The sequence below is a fragment of the Gopherus evgoodei genome, chromosome 4 (genome assembly GCF_007399415.2).
Source record: "Gopherus evgoodei ecotype Sinaloan lineage chromosome 4, rGopEvg1_v1.p, whole genome shotgun sequence".
Taxonomy (NCBI): Eukaryota; Metazoa; Chordata; order Testudines; family Testudinidae; genus Gopherus; species Gopherus evgoodei.
Window position 1 is genome coordinate 99,178,162 of NC_044325.1, and position 14,077 is coordinate 99,192,238.

At 40.9% G+C, this 14,077-nt stretch overlaps 1 protein-coding gene across 1 annotated transcript in view; it reads right to left on the minus strand.

The window, feature by feature from the left end:
* OVCH2 (ovochymase 2) overlaps positions 1–13,550 on the minus strand; it is a 30,557-nt gene extending 17,007 nt beyond the window's left edge. Inside the window, exons 1-7 of the mRNA XM_030560313.1 lie at positions 13,460–13,550; positions 9,747–9,856; positions 8,906–8,997; positions 5,134–5,306; positions 3,556–3,651; positions 2,288–2,439; positions 1,316–1,511 (exon numbers count right to left, since the gene is read on the minus strand). Of these exons, the coding sequence (XP_030416173.1) occupies positions 1,316–1,511; positions 2,288–2,439; positions 3,556–3,651; positions 5,134–5,306; positions 8,906–8,997; positions 9,747–9,856; positions 13,460–13,550 (910 nt within the window). The remainder of the gene's footprint in view (positions 1–1,315; positions 1,512–2,287; positions 2,440–3,555; positions 3,652–5,133; positions 5,307–8,905; positions 8,998–9,746; positions 9,857–13,459) is intronic.
* Between the last annotated feature and the right edge of the window lie 527 nt (positions 13,551–14,077).

Consider the following 14,077-nt stretch of genomic DNA (forward strand, 5'->3'; position numbering starts at 1 on the left):
TCCTATTCTGAGTAGTCCCATTGAGTTGAATGTGATTACTTGTGGAGTAAGGTACTACTTAGCAAAATAAGGGGGGCAGAATCTGGCTGGTAGTGTCATAAAAATGACATTCTGGGCCAGATGCTCAATTGTACTGATCTGACATTGCGAAGGGGCCATAAAGTGGGTGCAAATGGAATTTATGATATTTTATGGGCTGCTTCTAAAGCACCCCTTTTTATGTTGAGCTAGGTTATTTCCAAATAATTTAAGCAGAATAACCGAAGTAAGTAATAAAGAAAAATAGTATATGAATAGGGCTAATAAATTTTCCACTCAAATGTTTTCTTGATGGAAAATTGGAATTTCAATTCAATGAAAATCTGCATGAAAAGCAGGTGCTTTCCTCAAGACATTTCAATTTTTCATTAGAAACCAAAACCCTGGAAACAAAATGTTTGATTTTTTATTTGATTTCAGTTTTTTATATTTCAGTTTTTTAAATCAAAAGTTGAAACTTTGCAGTGACATTTTCACTAAAAACTTTTTAAAAATTTTTTTTGTTTAAATATTCTGTGGAAAAAAACGTATTCCAGACAGTATATGTGAATCTCAGCTAATGCATATTTGTCTCCACTCATATTCCCACAGTCCTTGATCTCATTTAAAGAAAATAGCCCAAATTTGAAGAAAATATTAGCTCAATTTATAACTGCTCTTTAAGTAAAATTCACCCTTGTGTAGAGTGACAGCAAAAAGCCTATGCACCATTTAAGTAATCAGCCCCATTAATTTAGAAGTGGTGAATAATCCTTATGCTGACCCTCTGCAAAAGAGTGAATTTCACCCTCTGTTCACAGCGAGGGAATAGGTGTGAGAGGTGGAGAACTCATGCGAGTATGGACTTCTCCATACAGTTACAACGCCTGACCCAGCACAGCTCACTCAAGAAAAGCTCCCATTGACTTCAAAAAGTGCAGGTTTGGGCCCAAAAGATCACCAATATTCTGCTGTAAATTAATGAAAAGGGTGTAAATGAATGAACATACTTTAACATACTAACTGAATTCAATCCTTGAAACTCAATTGTTTTCCAGGGAGAAGATAAAATAAAATGATAATAAAATACTCACCATTTGCAACAGTTCTAAACAATTACCTTTCTATTCTATCAGCAATCAAAGTGCTGTCCAGCTAGACACATAATGAAATTCATAATAGTTATTTGCTATGAAGCAAAGCTTAAAAAAGAAAAGAAAAATTTGGTACCATGAAGAACACACCAGGAAGTCTTTACTCCTACTTATTACTAAAGTATTTATGGAGGTTTTATTACCAGTATTGATGTTTTCTTGAATCCAGGAGAGCACCTTACGGAGATCTGTGAAAACCCCTGGTGATCCTCTCTGATTATACTTTTTCCTCATATTATCATTCCAGCTCCGAGCACATCCCATGCCCCAGGAGGTCACCCCCGCTAGAGTCCAGGCACCATGCTTACGCCTACACAAAAGAGGGCCTCCAGAATCACCCTATAATAAAGGTAACCCATCTTAATATAAAGCATATATGTGACTAAGCAAGCATGAACTCCCTCTGGATGATTCCAGAAAAAATCCAGCTGTATTTTGTACAGGAGTAATCCCCCTGTTATTTTAGGGCATGTCCCTTTAAGGCAACCAAGGAAATGAGACTGTGCCTCCATAGCTGGACTTGCTGTATTTAGTCAGGATCATTGTGGGAGGGAGTTAAAAACAGATAGACAAACATGTTCCCTGTCTCCAAAATGCATATCCACATTTTTTAGTGCCAGAGTGGGATGAGTTATGGCCTTAGCACAGAACTGAAGTGAGGAACTCTTGAGTTCTAGTTTTGATTTTGACATTGACTCCCTCTGTGGCCAGGAGTGTGTCATTTAACTTCCATGCCTCAGTTTTTCCTTCTTGATAATCAGAGCACCACTTTGTTTGTTACCTCCCTGGGATATTATGAGGCTTCATTAGTTAATGCTTATGAAGTGTTCTGAATATGGGAAGTTCCAAGTGTGGTTGCCCCGGGGCATGTTCCAAAAGGCTAACCTGAAAGGTTCTCCAAACCCTAAGTAAGTTTGAGGAACCCATACCACAAGGGATGTGAGAATAAAATGGAGTGAAGTCATAAGTGGATTATACTGGCCATCCTTGAAGAGTTAAAAATATCAAATGGATTACAATGCCTATTATATTACAGAGTATGTCTATTAACTCAAACACAGACACACACATATGTGAGCTACAGCATGGTCTGCAAGGATATCTGTTCCACCAACCTGGCATGCATCCTTTCCTCCATCTGGAAATCCAGCACACATTAAAGTGTCTCCTCGGATCGGATTCCGTAAGGTTGACAAAGCTCTAGAACATTCCTTGTTGTCTATGATTGGCAAGTCTACTTCATGCAAGACCTGAGGGAGGATTCCATCTAAAAAAGAAAAAATAAGGAAACTAGTTTGCTAGACATACTGAAAGGTGAACTGAGAGCTCAGTGGATAATGATAGTTTTTGGGGGGGGGGGGGGGGTTGGTGAAGTTTCATCTTCTAAATGTTGTATTTTGAGAAACAGCCGTTGTGTATATGAATGTGTGAAGTTTTATGTGGATGTATACATTTCAAATCAAATATTGATCCTTGGCTGCATAAAATTTCAGCTGTCTTGATTTGAAAATGTCGGCCACTATCCAGTAGTGACATCTGTGCAGGCACTGGGATCTGCCCATGCAGAGGCCATTGCAGGATATGAGCCTTAGAAAACATGTTTTCATTAAAAAGAGACCACTTTTAAAACAAAAATCAGCTTGTTCCCCCCCCCCCAAAAGTCCTGTTTTCATGCAAAACCTCTCCCTGACCTTTTCACCCTATGAAAATGGATCATTTTTGTAACATATGAAATACAGCTCCTGATGTTAAGATTTCCATATATACCACAGATGTATTTTAAGTGTGTTATAAAACCCTTATTGATACATATAGAAAGAATTTCAGTTCTCCTTTAAAGAAAAAGCAAAACTATTCCACCCTCAGACGGCTGAACTAAAAGAAAAGTTCAAATGTTCAAAATAAAATACTTGGATATGTAGTAGGACTTGAATTTATACCGCCTGCATCCACAATCTCCTTTGGCAAACTACCGGTACTTCTGTAATACATTCAGGGTGAAATTTACTCTTGTGCACAGTACAGAGGGGCCACACAAAGCCATTGTACCACTTAAGCCCTGTTTTGAGGTTCCAATTCTGATTCATAGCTGCTGTTTTCTTCCTGGCCCCCTTGTGGCCTAGATGCCTAAATTGTCTATGTTCTAACTTTCAGATACAAGCTGACCCAACCTAATATGTTACAAAACTGAAGAGTCAGAAAAATGTCTAATGCAAAGACTTATAATCCCAGTTAAAAGAACTCTCTCTCACAGAGTTTACACCATCTGTCTGGTCTGTAGATCTGATGGGCTGCACATACCGCTAAACATCTAAATAGAAAAGAAAATAAAGGAGTTTATAAGCAGTACTAAGAAAATTAAAAAGTTACTTCAGTGGCTTACTCTCTTTTAGACGGCCCCAACCACAAGTGGTACAAACATCTCCTGGATCAAACTTATCACCCACATCAGGAAGGCAGGCTGGCAAAACTGATGAACCTACCATGAATATACACGGAATTTCTTGTTAAACATTTGAAAGAAGAGCCTAAGAACATAAGCTTTGTTTTACTTCTCAACTAATCCTTTAAATAAAATAGCACTGTAGTTTATCGTGACATCTATCAGAGGGTTAATCTGAAAAAGACACCTGTTACAAGCTGCTGGAAACTCATTCATGCCCTCAGCGTCTGATAACCAATGCCTGTTTTTCAAAGCACCTCTGAGAGGAGGTTACCTTCTTTCCTGGTGCTTTATTGGATGAATGTATTCTTTTAACCTGAGAATTCATTGGTTCATTGTGTTGCCATTTGTTGGTTTGACAGAATGGAAGACCTGATTAAGTTAGATATTACAGACCCAGGCCCTCAGATCCTCAAACTATCTGTCTATAACAGAATCTAAATTTTCCTATTAAAAAATAATCTGGTGGTCATGGTTGCAAAGGAAACCATGCAAATGTGAACCAAGTGTAAACAACACAGTAATGCATGCCCGAGTCTGCAGAGAACATGAAACAATAGGTCTGAGAGAGATAACTGGCTCATGCACCTCAATGTGGTGTTAACATCGAGACACACTGCTCCAGAAGGCACTGTCAACACTACTCCAGGAGACACCCCTGTGTAAAATGAGAGAGTGCGGTGGGCCCAGCTCGCCAACCCTGACTGCTGGAGTAAGTACTGAAAGAACGAATGAAAGCTGCTGTCCCTGCCTCTGTTTCCTACTCCCAAATGGAGGTGGGTCCATGCTGCCACTACTGGGGTTACAAAGAACTCCACGTCCTTTGTCTGCCTCTACGGGAAGGAGAGGGGAACTCCAGTCACCTCTACTGCAAGTGGTTAGTGGGTTGATGACATGGCAGCAGGGCTATAGAAACGGCCTATGTCATGTTATGTCTAGGGCCATAGATGCTGGAACAAAGGGTGCTACCACACCCCTGGCTTGACATGGTTTTCATTATATACAGGGTTTACAGTTTGGTGCAGCAGCACTCACCATCCCCTCTATACAAATTGTTCCAGCATCACTGTCTATGGCCCTGAATTGCCTTAATCTGGCCCTGCTGGAACATACTGGGAGTGCCACTCTGTGGACACACAAACCTAATTTCTTTTCAACACAAGCCTTTCAGTTAAATACTTAGGGCCAAATTCTAACACCTGTACTTCCAATGAGTAATATCCTATTCTTCAAGGTTCTGCTCCATGTGAATAAGTCTATTCAACTCAGTTATTTTTCTGACTTGCCTCCAGACCTTTAATTACTCTTTCTCCAAAACACAAAGGCCATGCACACTGATGTATTCTTTTTTCTCCGTCTCCATTATGGTACAATTATTTTTTCTGTGAAGAAATGCATTTAAAATTATGCATAAAATATTTCTCCTTAGGAGTTATGCTTTAACAAATATGTTTAACAGGGAGGTCTGTGAGCTTGATATTTATAATTGCAAACTATTGTATAGAATTGTGGCCTTACTAAAGTTGAAAGCACCATCCAGCTTCACAAGGGCAATATCATAATTCATTGGTCTTTTGGGGTTGAAATTTGGGTGTTTAATGATGGCTTTAACTGGTAGTGTCTGCTCTCCTTCGTCTATGAGACTTAAATCATGTTCTCCGGCAGTGATGTTCAGGTAATCACGTAACTGTCTGTAGGATAGAAAATAAAAGTTTAAAGAGTAAAAGTAGAAAAATGCAACAATGAAAAATATAGGCATGCTTAGGGATGTCTGTACTGCAATCAGAGGTGTGATTGCAGCATGTGCAGACACCTCCAAGCGAGCTTTACTTTAGGAAGCAGTAAAGCATGGACTTCACCATGGGCAAGCTGTCTGAGTAAATACTCAGCATCCTGAGTGGGCTTGTACAGCCCACGCTGAGGCCTGTGCTGTTGCAGATTGACTGCTGTTGGTATTGAATCCAGCTTGAATCCAGCTATATCTACACATGCTGCAGTCACACCTCCAAATGCAGCGTAGACATCCCCTCAGGCTTTATAACATACAACTCTGATAAGGACTGCCATTATGTAGCACTTCCCATCCACAGATCTTAAAGCACTTTACAAACATTAATAGATTATCCTCACAATACCCATGTGAAGCAAACAAAGATAGGGAAAGTGAGGCACACAGTAGTGATTTGCTCAAGCAAAACAGCAAGTCAGTGGCAGACTCAGGAACTTCCTTATTTCTAGCCTTGTGCTCTCAATATTAGATCATGGATTTTTTTTTCCCTTCAGATGGGAAAATTAAGCCACAGAGAAACTAACCTGTGACTTCCCCAGGATCATCCAGTGAGTCAGTGGCAGAATCAGGACTAGATCCCAGATCAAAATATTCCCAGTTCTGTGTCCTAACAGTAAAGGTGAAATTCACCACTGTGCAGAGGAAAGCACCTCCTATACACTATTTAATTCCCATTTGGACCCTATTGTGAGGACATAAGTGCCATTAAGTGGTATATCATCCCTGTGCTGGCTCTCTGCATAGAAATGGATTCCACCCTAGATCTTAATGAAATTAGCAATGCAGTACAGTAGTTACACAAAACTACTGCACATATAGATTAGACACCAGTAGTTAGGAAGTGCTGGTTTTCTACAGAGAAATTCAGTTTTCATCTCCTTAGGCTGATATTTACAAATGCACATAAAGGAGTTAGGTGCTAACTTTCCACAGAATTGGCACCTAACTCACTCAGATGCCTCTGAAAATCCCAGCCTAATTTGTTAAAATTATGTAGTAACCAGACAAGGCATTTTCCTTTATTAACATTCAAAACTGAACCCCCGTCCCTTTGATGAATCTGCTCAGTGATATGAGTCATTCTTAATTTTTTAAAAGTAACTGCTATACATTGATAAGCATCGGTAGCTTTCTGATCTCTTAATGAAAGTGTACTTCATAGGGCTTAAGCCAAGGGACAGAAACTGAGGCTAATTCAGCTTCTACTTCTCCCCTCAGCTCCCTGCTGCGCAGGGCTGGCTCCAGGTTTTCTGCCTCTCCAAGCGGTGGAAGAAACAAGCAAACAAAAAAGGCCAATCGGCCACTCTGTTCTTCAGCGGCAGTTCGGCAGCGGGTCTTTCACTCCCTTTCTTCCTCTTCGGTGGCACTTCGGCGACAGCTCAAAGAGGAAGAGAGGGATTGAGGGACCAGCCGCCAAATTCTCACTGAAAACCTGGGACGTGCCGCCCCAATAGCGACCGGACGTGCCACCCCTTTGTATTGGCCGCCCCAAGCACCTGCTCCCTTAACTGATGTCTGGAGCCGGCCCTGCTGCTGCGGGATCTTTAATTACTATGTGTGACCCAGGGACCCCTTGATGCCAACTGGCAGAGGACACAGGGAGTATATACAGTTTTATAGGGATCCCTTCATTCGGATAGATTCATAATAGTTCACCGAAAGGTAATATGTAAGGTCTCTACTGAGAGCCAGTACCTCATAATCATCATTGTGACATGTATGGATAGATAATTAAGGAGTTGTGTATCTATACTGAAAATTATGTTCTTAAGGTCTTGGAGGCAGGTCACCAGGAGGTGACATACCTCAGAAATGTTCCTTTCAGGCAGGAAGCAACAGACATTTATCTCCCTGTCTGGCCATTTGGGTAGTGTGTATTGTATGCCTCACAATGTATGCCTATTTGCATACTGAGCTAAGGGCTAAGTAAGGCTGTGAAAAAACACCTCCTGAGCGACAAAAGTTTTAGCACTGAAAAGTGCCAGTATAGACAGCACTTTATCACCAGGAGAGTGGCTCCCAGCAATAAAGCTATCACCCCTCATTTGGGTGGTTATTTATCATTGCCAGGAAAGCTCTGACCCAGCGATAAAGCATAACTACACTGCCCATGTCACAGTGCTGCTGCTGCCATGCTGTAACGTGGGCAGTGTAGACATACCCTAAGACTGCAAAAATTGACAAGAGAGGAAATCTACAGGATGAAACAAACAGCAGGGGAATTCCCTACTTATGAATAAAAGATTAAAGGTTGTTCTGGTATATCTTGGAGTGCAAAGGAACACACTAGGCCTGTCACCTAGGAAGCAAGTTGACAGCGAGCTTGTCTCAGAGAAGGCCATGGCCAAGCAGAGCTGTAAAGTGCTGCAAGGATTTTGGGTGTTCAGTACTCTACAAGACACGATTATGTGTAGGCTCTAGAATGTGTGTTATTTTATATTTTATGTAACCATTTGTTTCCAATACTTCTCTTTGATACTACCCAAATCTCTGTACTTTGTTAAATAATCTTATCCTTGATTTCAAAATACACATATCTAAGTGGTGTGTGTTAGGTGGAGTGGTGATCTGAGGAGGAACCGGCAAGCTGGGGCATGCTGCTTCTTTGGAAGCAGCGAATCTGTGACTACTGCAAATATGCAGTCAGTGGACCAGAGGCTGGACACTCCAGAGAGATGCTTGGTGGGCTCAAGGGTTGGAGTGTGCTAGTCGCTGCAAGCCTTAAAGAAGAGAAAGTGCTTGTGTTGCCCATGGAAATGGGGAACTGACCTACCACAGGCATAGACAAGGCTTCCTCACGCTAAGGGCAGGTTGTAGAGAGGAGCTTCGTAAGTCTGGGTTCTCTCGAGATGGGTCATACCATGGGAGGCTAGGTCAAGGGTATCAATCATTGCTAATTGCAAAGAGACTCTCCAGTAGCAGTGCACTCCCTGGTGCTATAATGGGACCCAGTTTGTACTCAGAGGTAAGAGTGCCACCTACTGAGTCTCTAGCTCTCTTCTATTAGCACCCTAGATTTTATTGGACATCTTTCATCCAGCAACATTCCAGTTTTTGTTAAGGTCTGTTTCTTTTGAAGAGCCTGATCCTGCATTTCAAAATTCCCGGTTATTTCACTGGAAGTTTGTGGCATGCAATTAGTCAGGATTGAGCCCTTAGTGTCTTGCATTATGCTGCTTCTAAGTAACCCTTACAGAAGTATTACACTCCACTGGTATTACTGGATGTATATTCCCACCCCCGAACAACATAGCTGCTCCTTACTACTCTTTGGGTGTATTTTCCTCTTTTAAATTGCTTGTGAACTTTTATGAGTTCCTTTCCACACACACACCGCCCACTCGCCCAATAAAAATTCAATTTGCAAGCAGTATTTTTCAGATGGAAAGGTTATTGGTGTCTGTAAACAATTTCCACAGACAAATGCCATAGCGCAAGCACTTTTACTAGCAATACACTTTTCTTCACTTGCAGACCTGTAGTGAAATTCCTCATCCATACCTGTCTAAAACACAGTGAGCTGCCGTGACCACCCATTGAGCAGAAACAATGGTGCCTCCACAGAAGTGCCTTTGCCATCGTTTCAAGGAAACCTGCATTATAAAGAATGCCTGTTATGTTAAAAATCCGTACATCTGATCTAATCTAGGAGGGAGAGCATTCTCAAAGCCTTCACCACTTTACAGTTACCACTGCTTAAGAAAATTCAACAATACTTCTTGGCATTTGGGCGGGGTTTGGCGTCCTCAGCTCTTAGAACTCCCATTGAGCCCCAGTAGGTGCTTAGTTTTATCTCCAAACAATTTTGTGACATGAGTACAAATTATATATATTTCACAGAGGCAAAAAGACGGACATATTCAGCAGGGGACTGGGTTGTTTAGACTCTATACATTATTGATCCTAACTGAGACAAGTTGCCAGAAACCTTCACAGCTGTTTGGTGTCCTGTGTGAAATGAGTTTGCGGTCTCAGACCACCAAACAGTACAAGGCACCCCCCTCTTTCCAATCACTACATTCTCTGGAGGTATGTGACGGTTCTTTTATTTTCCAAACAAGTTCACCCATCCCTATTTACAAGAGACCAGCTACAGACTCCCTTTAAGACCCAATAATAAACATAACAAAAGTTTCTAGGAACTTGGAGAGAGTGGAAATTATTCCTGCCTTCTGTCTGCTTCACTGCTCTTGCTAAAAGCAGCATGGAACTCAACAATAGAGCACCAGATGTGCCAATGAGCACAAAGTACCCCTGCCTTTCTGCTTTTGTTACATCTATGAAAAGTTGGGCCTTTGTTCCCAAAGTGGCACAGGATAAAACCGCATTCCCTTGCGCTAACCTGCCATGGATGCGAGCCTTGTTTCACCTGGTTCCCACCAACAATGCGAGTGAGGTGGTTGAAATTATTCCATGGCTTCATTTCATGTGGCTTCTGTCCACACCTAGAATCTGAACAGTACCAAAACCAAGCCAAATCAAAGAAAAAAGAAAAGAAAAGAAAAGAAAAGAAAAGAAAAGAAAAGAAAAGAAAATGAGTTTGTGTGGATCATTCTGTTCTTGACTCTCTAGCATCAGAGATTTCAACACTAATAAGCATGCAGACATTCAGGGGTAGAATCAAGTAGGAGACATAAGGGACCAATCCTGTAGTCCTCTCATATAGTCCTCCCACTGAACACTCATTAATGTGCTTGGTCTCTATAGGATAAGGAGTAATTCTGTGTTTCCTCATTGCCTTTTTATTCTGGATCTAAAATGCTGCAGCTGCACCACTGTAGCACTTCAGTGAAGTAGCTACCTATGCCGACAGGACAGGCTCCTCAGTCAGCGTAGGTAACCCACCTCTCCCAGAAGCAGTAGCTAGGTTGATGGGAGAATTCTCCTGTTGACCTAGTGCTGTCTACACCAGGAGTTAGATCGGTTTAACTGCATCGCTCAGGAGTGTGGATTTTTCCCCTAATGTCCTCGTGTAGACCAGGCCTCAGGTTCTCCATTTTTTGTGCCTGCACAGTCAGAAAGAAACTTCAGCTTTCAAGTTGACAAAAGCTGCTCCACTGCTGCTTTTTTATAGCCCTGCTTTGAAGAACTCACAAATCCAGGGAACAGTTTTAATACGTTCTAATGCGTCATGGGACACTGATATTATGAGTTGTCTGTTTGCTCTGATCTGTGTAGTGGCATCAGCTTCCTTTATTTTAGGAGGGGAGGGCAGATCTGCATTTTTTCTTACACTATGAAGCCATTTTTAGGCTTTCCCAGCTTTTCCTCCGATAGCTGCACTCCCTGTTTTTCAGATTGTAAGCATTTTATGGGGTAATTCATGGTAGAGGGAAGATGGGGACCCATTTTTACATCCCGTGAGACAAAGTGAACCCATCTTCAAGCCCGATCCTCCAATCAGTTTCACACTAGAAGACCACTTCACCTGTCCAGAGCCTTACTGACTTCAGTGGGGCTCTGCTGAAATGCAGGAGTGCAGCTCAGGCTGCAGGACTAGAGCCTCAGTATTTGTCTTGCATTCTTGAATTTGCCACCAGCAAAGTGCACTTTATTGGCTAATTAATGGAGGGAAACAGTGGAGCAAAAGTCTGACAGAATTGGTTTAACCTGCAATTGGTGTTATAGCTTATAGAATCATAGAAATATGGGGCTGGAAGAGACCCCAAGAAGTCATCTAGTTCAGCCCCCTCCATGCTGAGGCAGAACCATGTAAACCTAGTCATCCCTGACAGGTGAGTGCCCCCTCACCTAAAACCAGCTCTATTTCTAAGTACTTCATGCATGAGACCAGTGACTCACGTGGCTGTATGTTCTGAGATCTGAAGGCAATCACTAATATAGAAAACCTGTTAGACCAGCCAAGAGCAACTGTTTACATACTACAGGAGCTCTCCATTCGGGTGTTCTCATGTTTTATTTTTACTAATATGACTTTTTTTCTGCCATGAACAAATATTAGAAGGCAAACAAGGAAAAATATATTTAGGAACACTTAAAACCCCTTTAATCTGAAATTCCCTTTTATAGAAACTTTGGGAATTAATTGCTGTTCCACTAACTCCCTCAGTTATTGGACCATGCCTTTAGCCAAACTTCTTTGCATCTCTCAAAACATTTTGGACAAATGGGGTTGAACTACCCACTACATAGGCTTTGATAATCAACAATATATGGGTGGACTTTTCAAAAGCATTCAGCACTGGCCTAACTAACTCTGTTCCCACTCAGTTCAGCTCTCTAAGGCAGAGATATATTTATATTTTTTAATGTGTGGTGCAGAAAAAACATTTACAGCAATAATGCTGAGTTTATAGAGGTTTATTGCAAAGCTAAACGCAATCCTTCCAACTTCAGCAACTACTTGCAATCTGTATTAATGAAAAGGGCATTGTTTTGATGCATTTTCCAAACCCAGCATATTACCCATAATTCCCATTTTTGCTTTTCTATTTGAAACGGTGTGAAAATTTTCAGTGAAGTCCAAAGTCTCCAAAGCACTTAACAGACCATGTATATAGGGTTCTCTCAACTATCTCTGCAATGCAACCACTTGTGTGGCAGAATGCTGCAGTAATAATATGTGCCATCATTTAGGATACCAAGAGTAGCTGGCCATGTTTGTAATAAAATGCTCCAAGGACACTTCTGACTTCAGTATGCGTGAAAACATTAAAATAAAAAAAACAACAGTGGAACTATGGTAATTTGCTGGGTTTGAGCAATGCAACTCCAAAATTTCCCTTTTCACTAGTTCAGCTTTGCAAGCATCTGCCAGAACTGGATGGTTTGCTGTGAGCTTTGGCGTTCCACCGCCAATAAAACTTAGTCCCATTGCTATCAGAATATTTTGTCTACACACATACACATTTTACAAAACAACAATTATATTGCTGCCTCAGTGAATCAAGCATGATATTTAATTTATCCTTTTGCACAAGTGAAGTTGAGTTCACAAAAAAATATAATTGGCCTGATTCTGATCTCATATGGATTTACTGCATTGGAGTTTCTCTGGATTCTCAGACTGTAATTGAAATCAGACCCAGCTGACCACAGGCATATTTTTGTATTATACAATAAGAGACTGATGGAAATCCACAACGTGATTGTTAACACTTCTAATAATGATTGCCATATTCCTAAATCAAACAGCAATTAAAAAATCATGAAATGTGATTAAATTGGACACAGTTGCGAAAATAATCCAGATTAGTCATTATATTTCTACCTGGTGTGGCTGCAGAGACATTTCCAACAGTGGCTTGTGTCTTGACATCCATATAAAAAGTGAAACAAATAATCTACATAAATGAAATAATTAGGAATATTCAGGATTTTTTCCCCCAAAAAATTGGTCCAAATGGAGTACACTCTGGGCTTTTAAAATACAAGACAATTTAAAAGAGGAGCTAGTCCAAGTCATTTCATTTCAACTGAAGTAAAGACTGTGGGTTGGTAACGTACAATTGGCATTGAAATAATGACATCAGTTTTAATCCACAGCTTTTGTTATTTTGATACAAACCTGTGAAGGTCTTTTTTTGATTTAGTTCAGCGTGTTAAAGGAACAATTAAGCTAAACTGAAAAAGACTTTTATTCTCAAGTGTCCACTCATAGACATGCAGTGACATAACAAAAGGAGTGGATTAAACCTCATACTGTAGACCAGTGGTTTTCAAACTTTTTGAGCTGAGCTCCCACCCTTTGAGTTACAATTTTTGGTTGCGCTCCCCCCTTAACCACACAAAAAGAGATTAGTCAAGGATGGAGGTGGCGTTCCCTCTCTGAGCCCTGCCATGCCAGGCTGAAGCCTGAGTTGAAGCCCAAGCCACCTGGTGTTGCTGCTCACCACCCCAATGTTCCTCTGTGTCCCTTTAGAGGGGCGCACCCAACAGTTTGAAAACCTCTGCTGTGGACAGACACGACCTAGGGTCAGACTCTCAGCTGGTATAAATTAGTGTAACTCCTTTACTTCCATGGAACTAGACTGTTTTACACCATCTGAGAATCTGGGCTTTTGCCTTTAGAAAATGATTAAATTTTGATCCTACCTTTTTGTAGACGCAGTGGGATGGAGTTTCCTTCTCTAAGACAAACTATCCCAATCATGAATAAAAGCAGCTCACCTAGGGCTACTGACATTTTGAGGCTGTAAGTGACGAAGTAAAGATGGGAAGAGTTTTTATAGGGGAAAAGAAGAAAATAACGCTGTGGGAGACCAGCAACTGACTAATTAAAGTGAAGGTTACTCATTAATCCAGCCATAAAGCGTTTACTGGGCACAACTAAATTTTCCAAATTTAACCAAGCATGATACCTTCATAAACCTAAAGTTACTGAGGTCTTTGTTGCTAAATATTTTCTGAAGTCTCACAGAAAAAATAAACAGCCAATTCAAGACAAATGGCAGAACCATAAATTATTGCATGCTCCCCTAGTTGATATCTAGCTAATGCAGTACACATATAATAGCATCACACCAGAGAAAACCAATTGGTTGTAATTCTAGGTCACTACAGTTTTCACAGTTCTTATTGCTGGTGTATGTGAAGTTCACTTACTGTATTTTACATGTTAGCCAACACAGCAGATCTGAGAAATATATTGATTATGGTACGCCCACATCTCCATGGTATGCCCACATCTCGAATACTGTGTACAGATGTGGT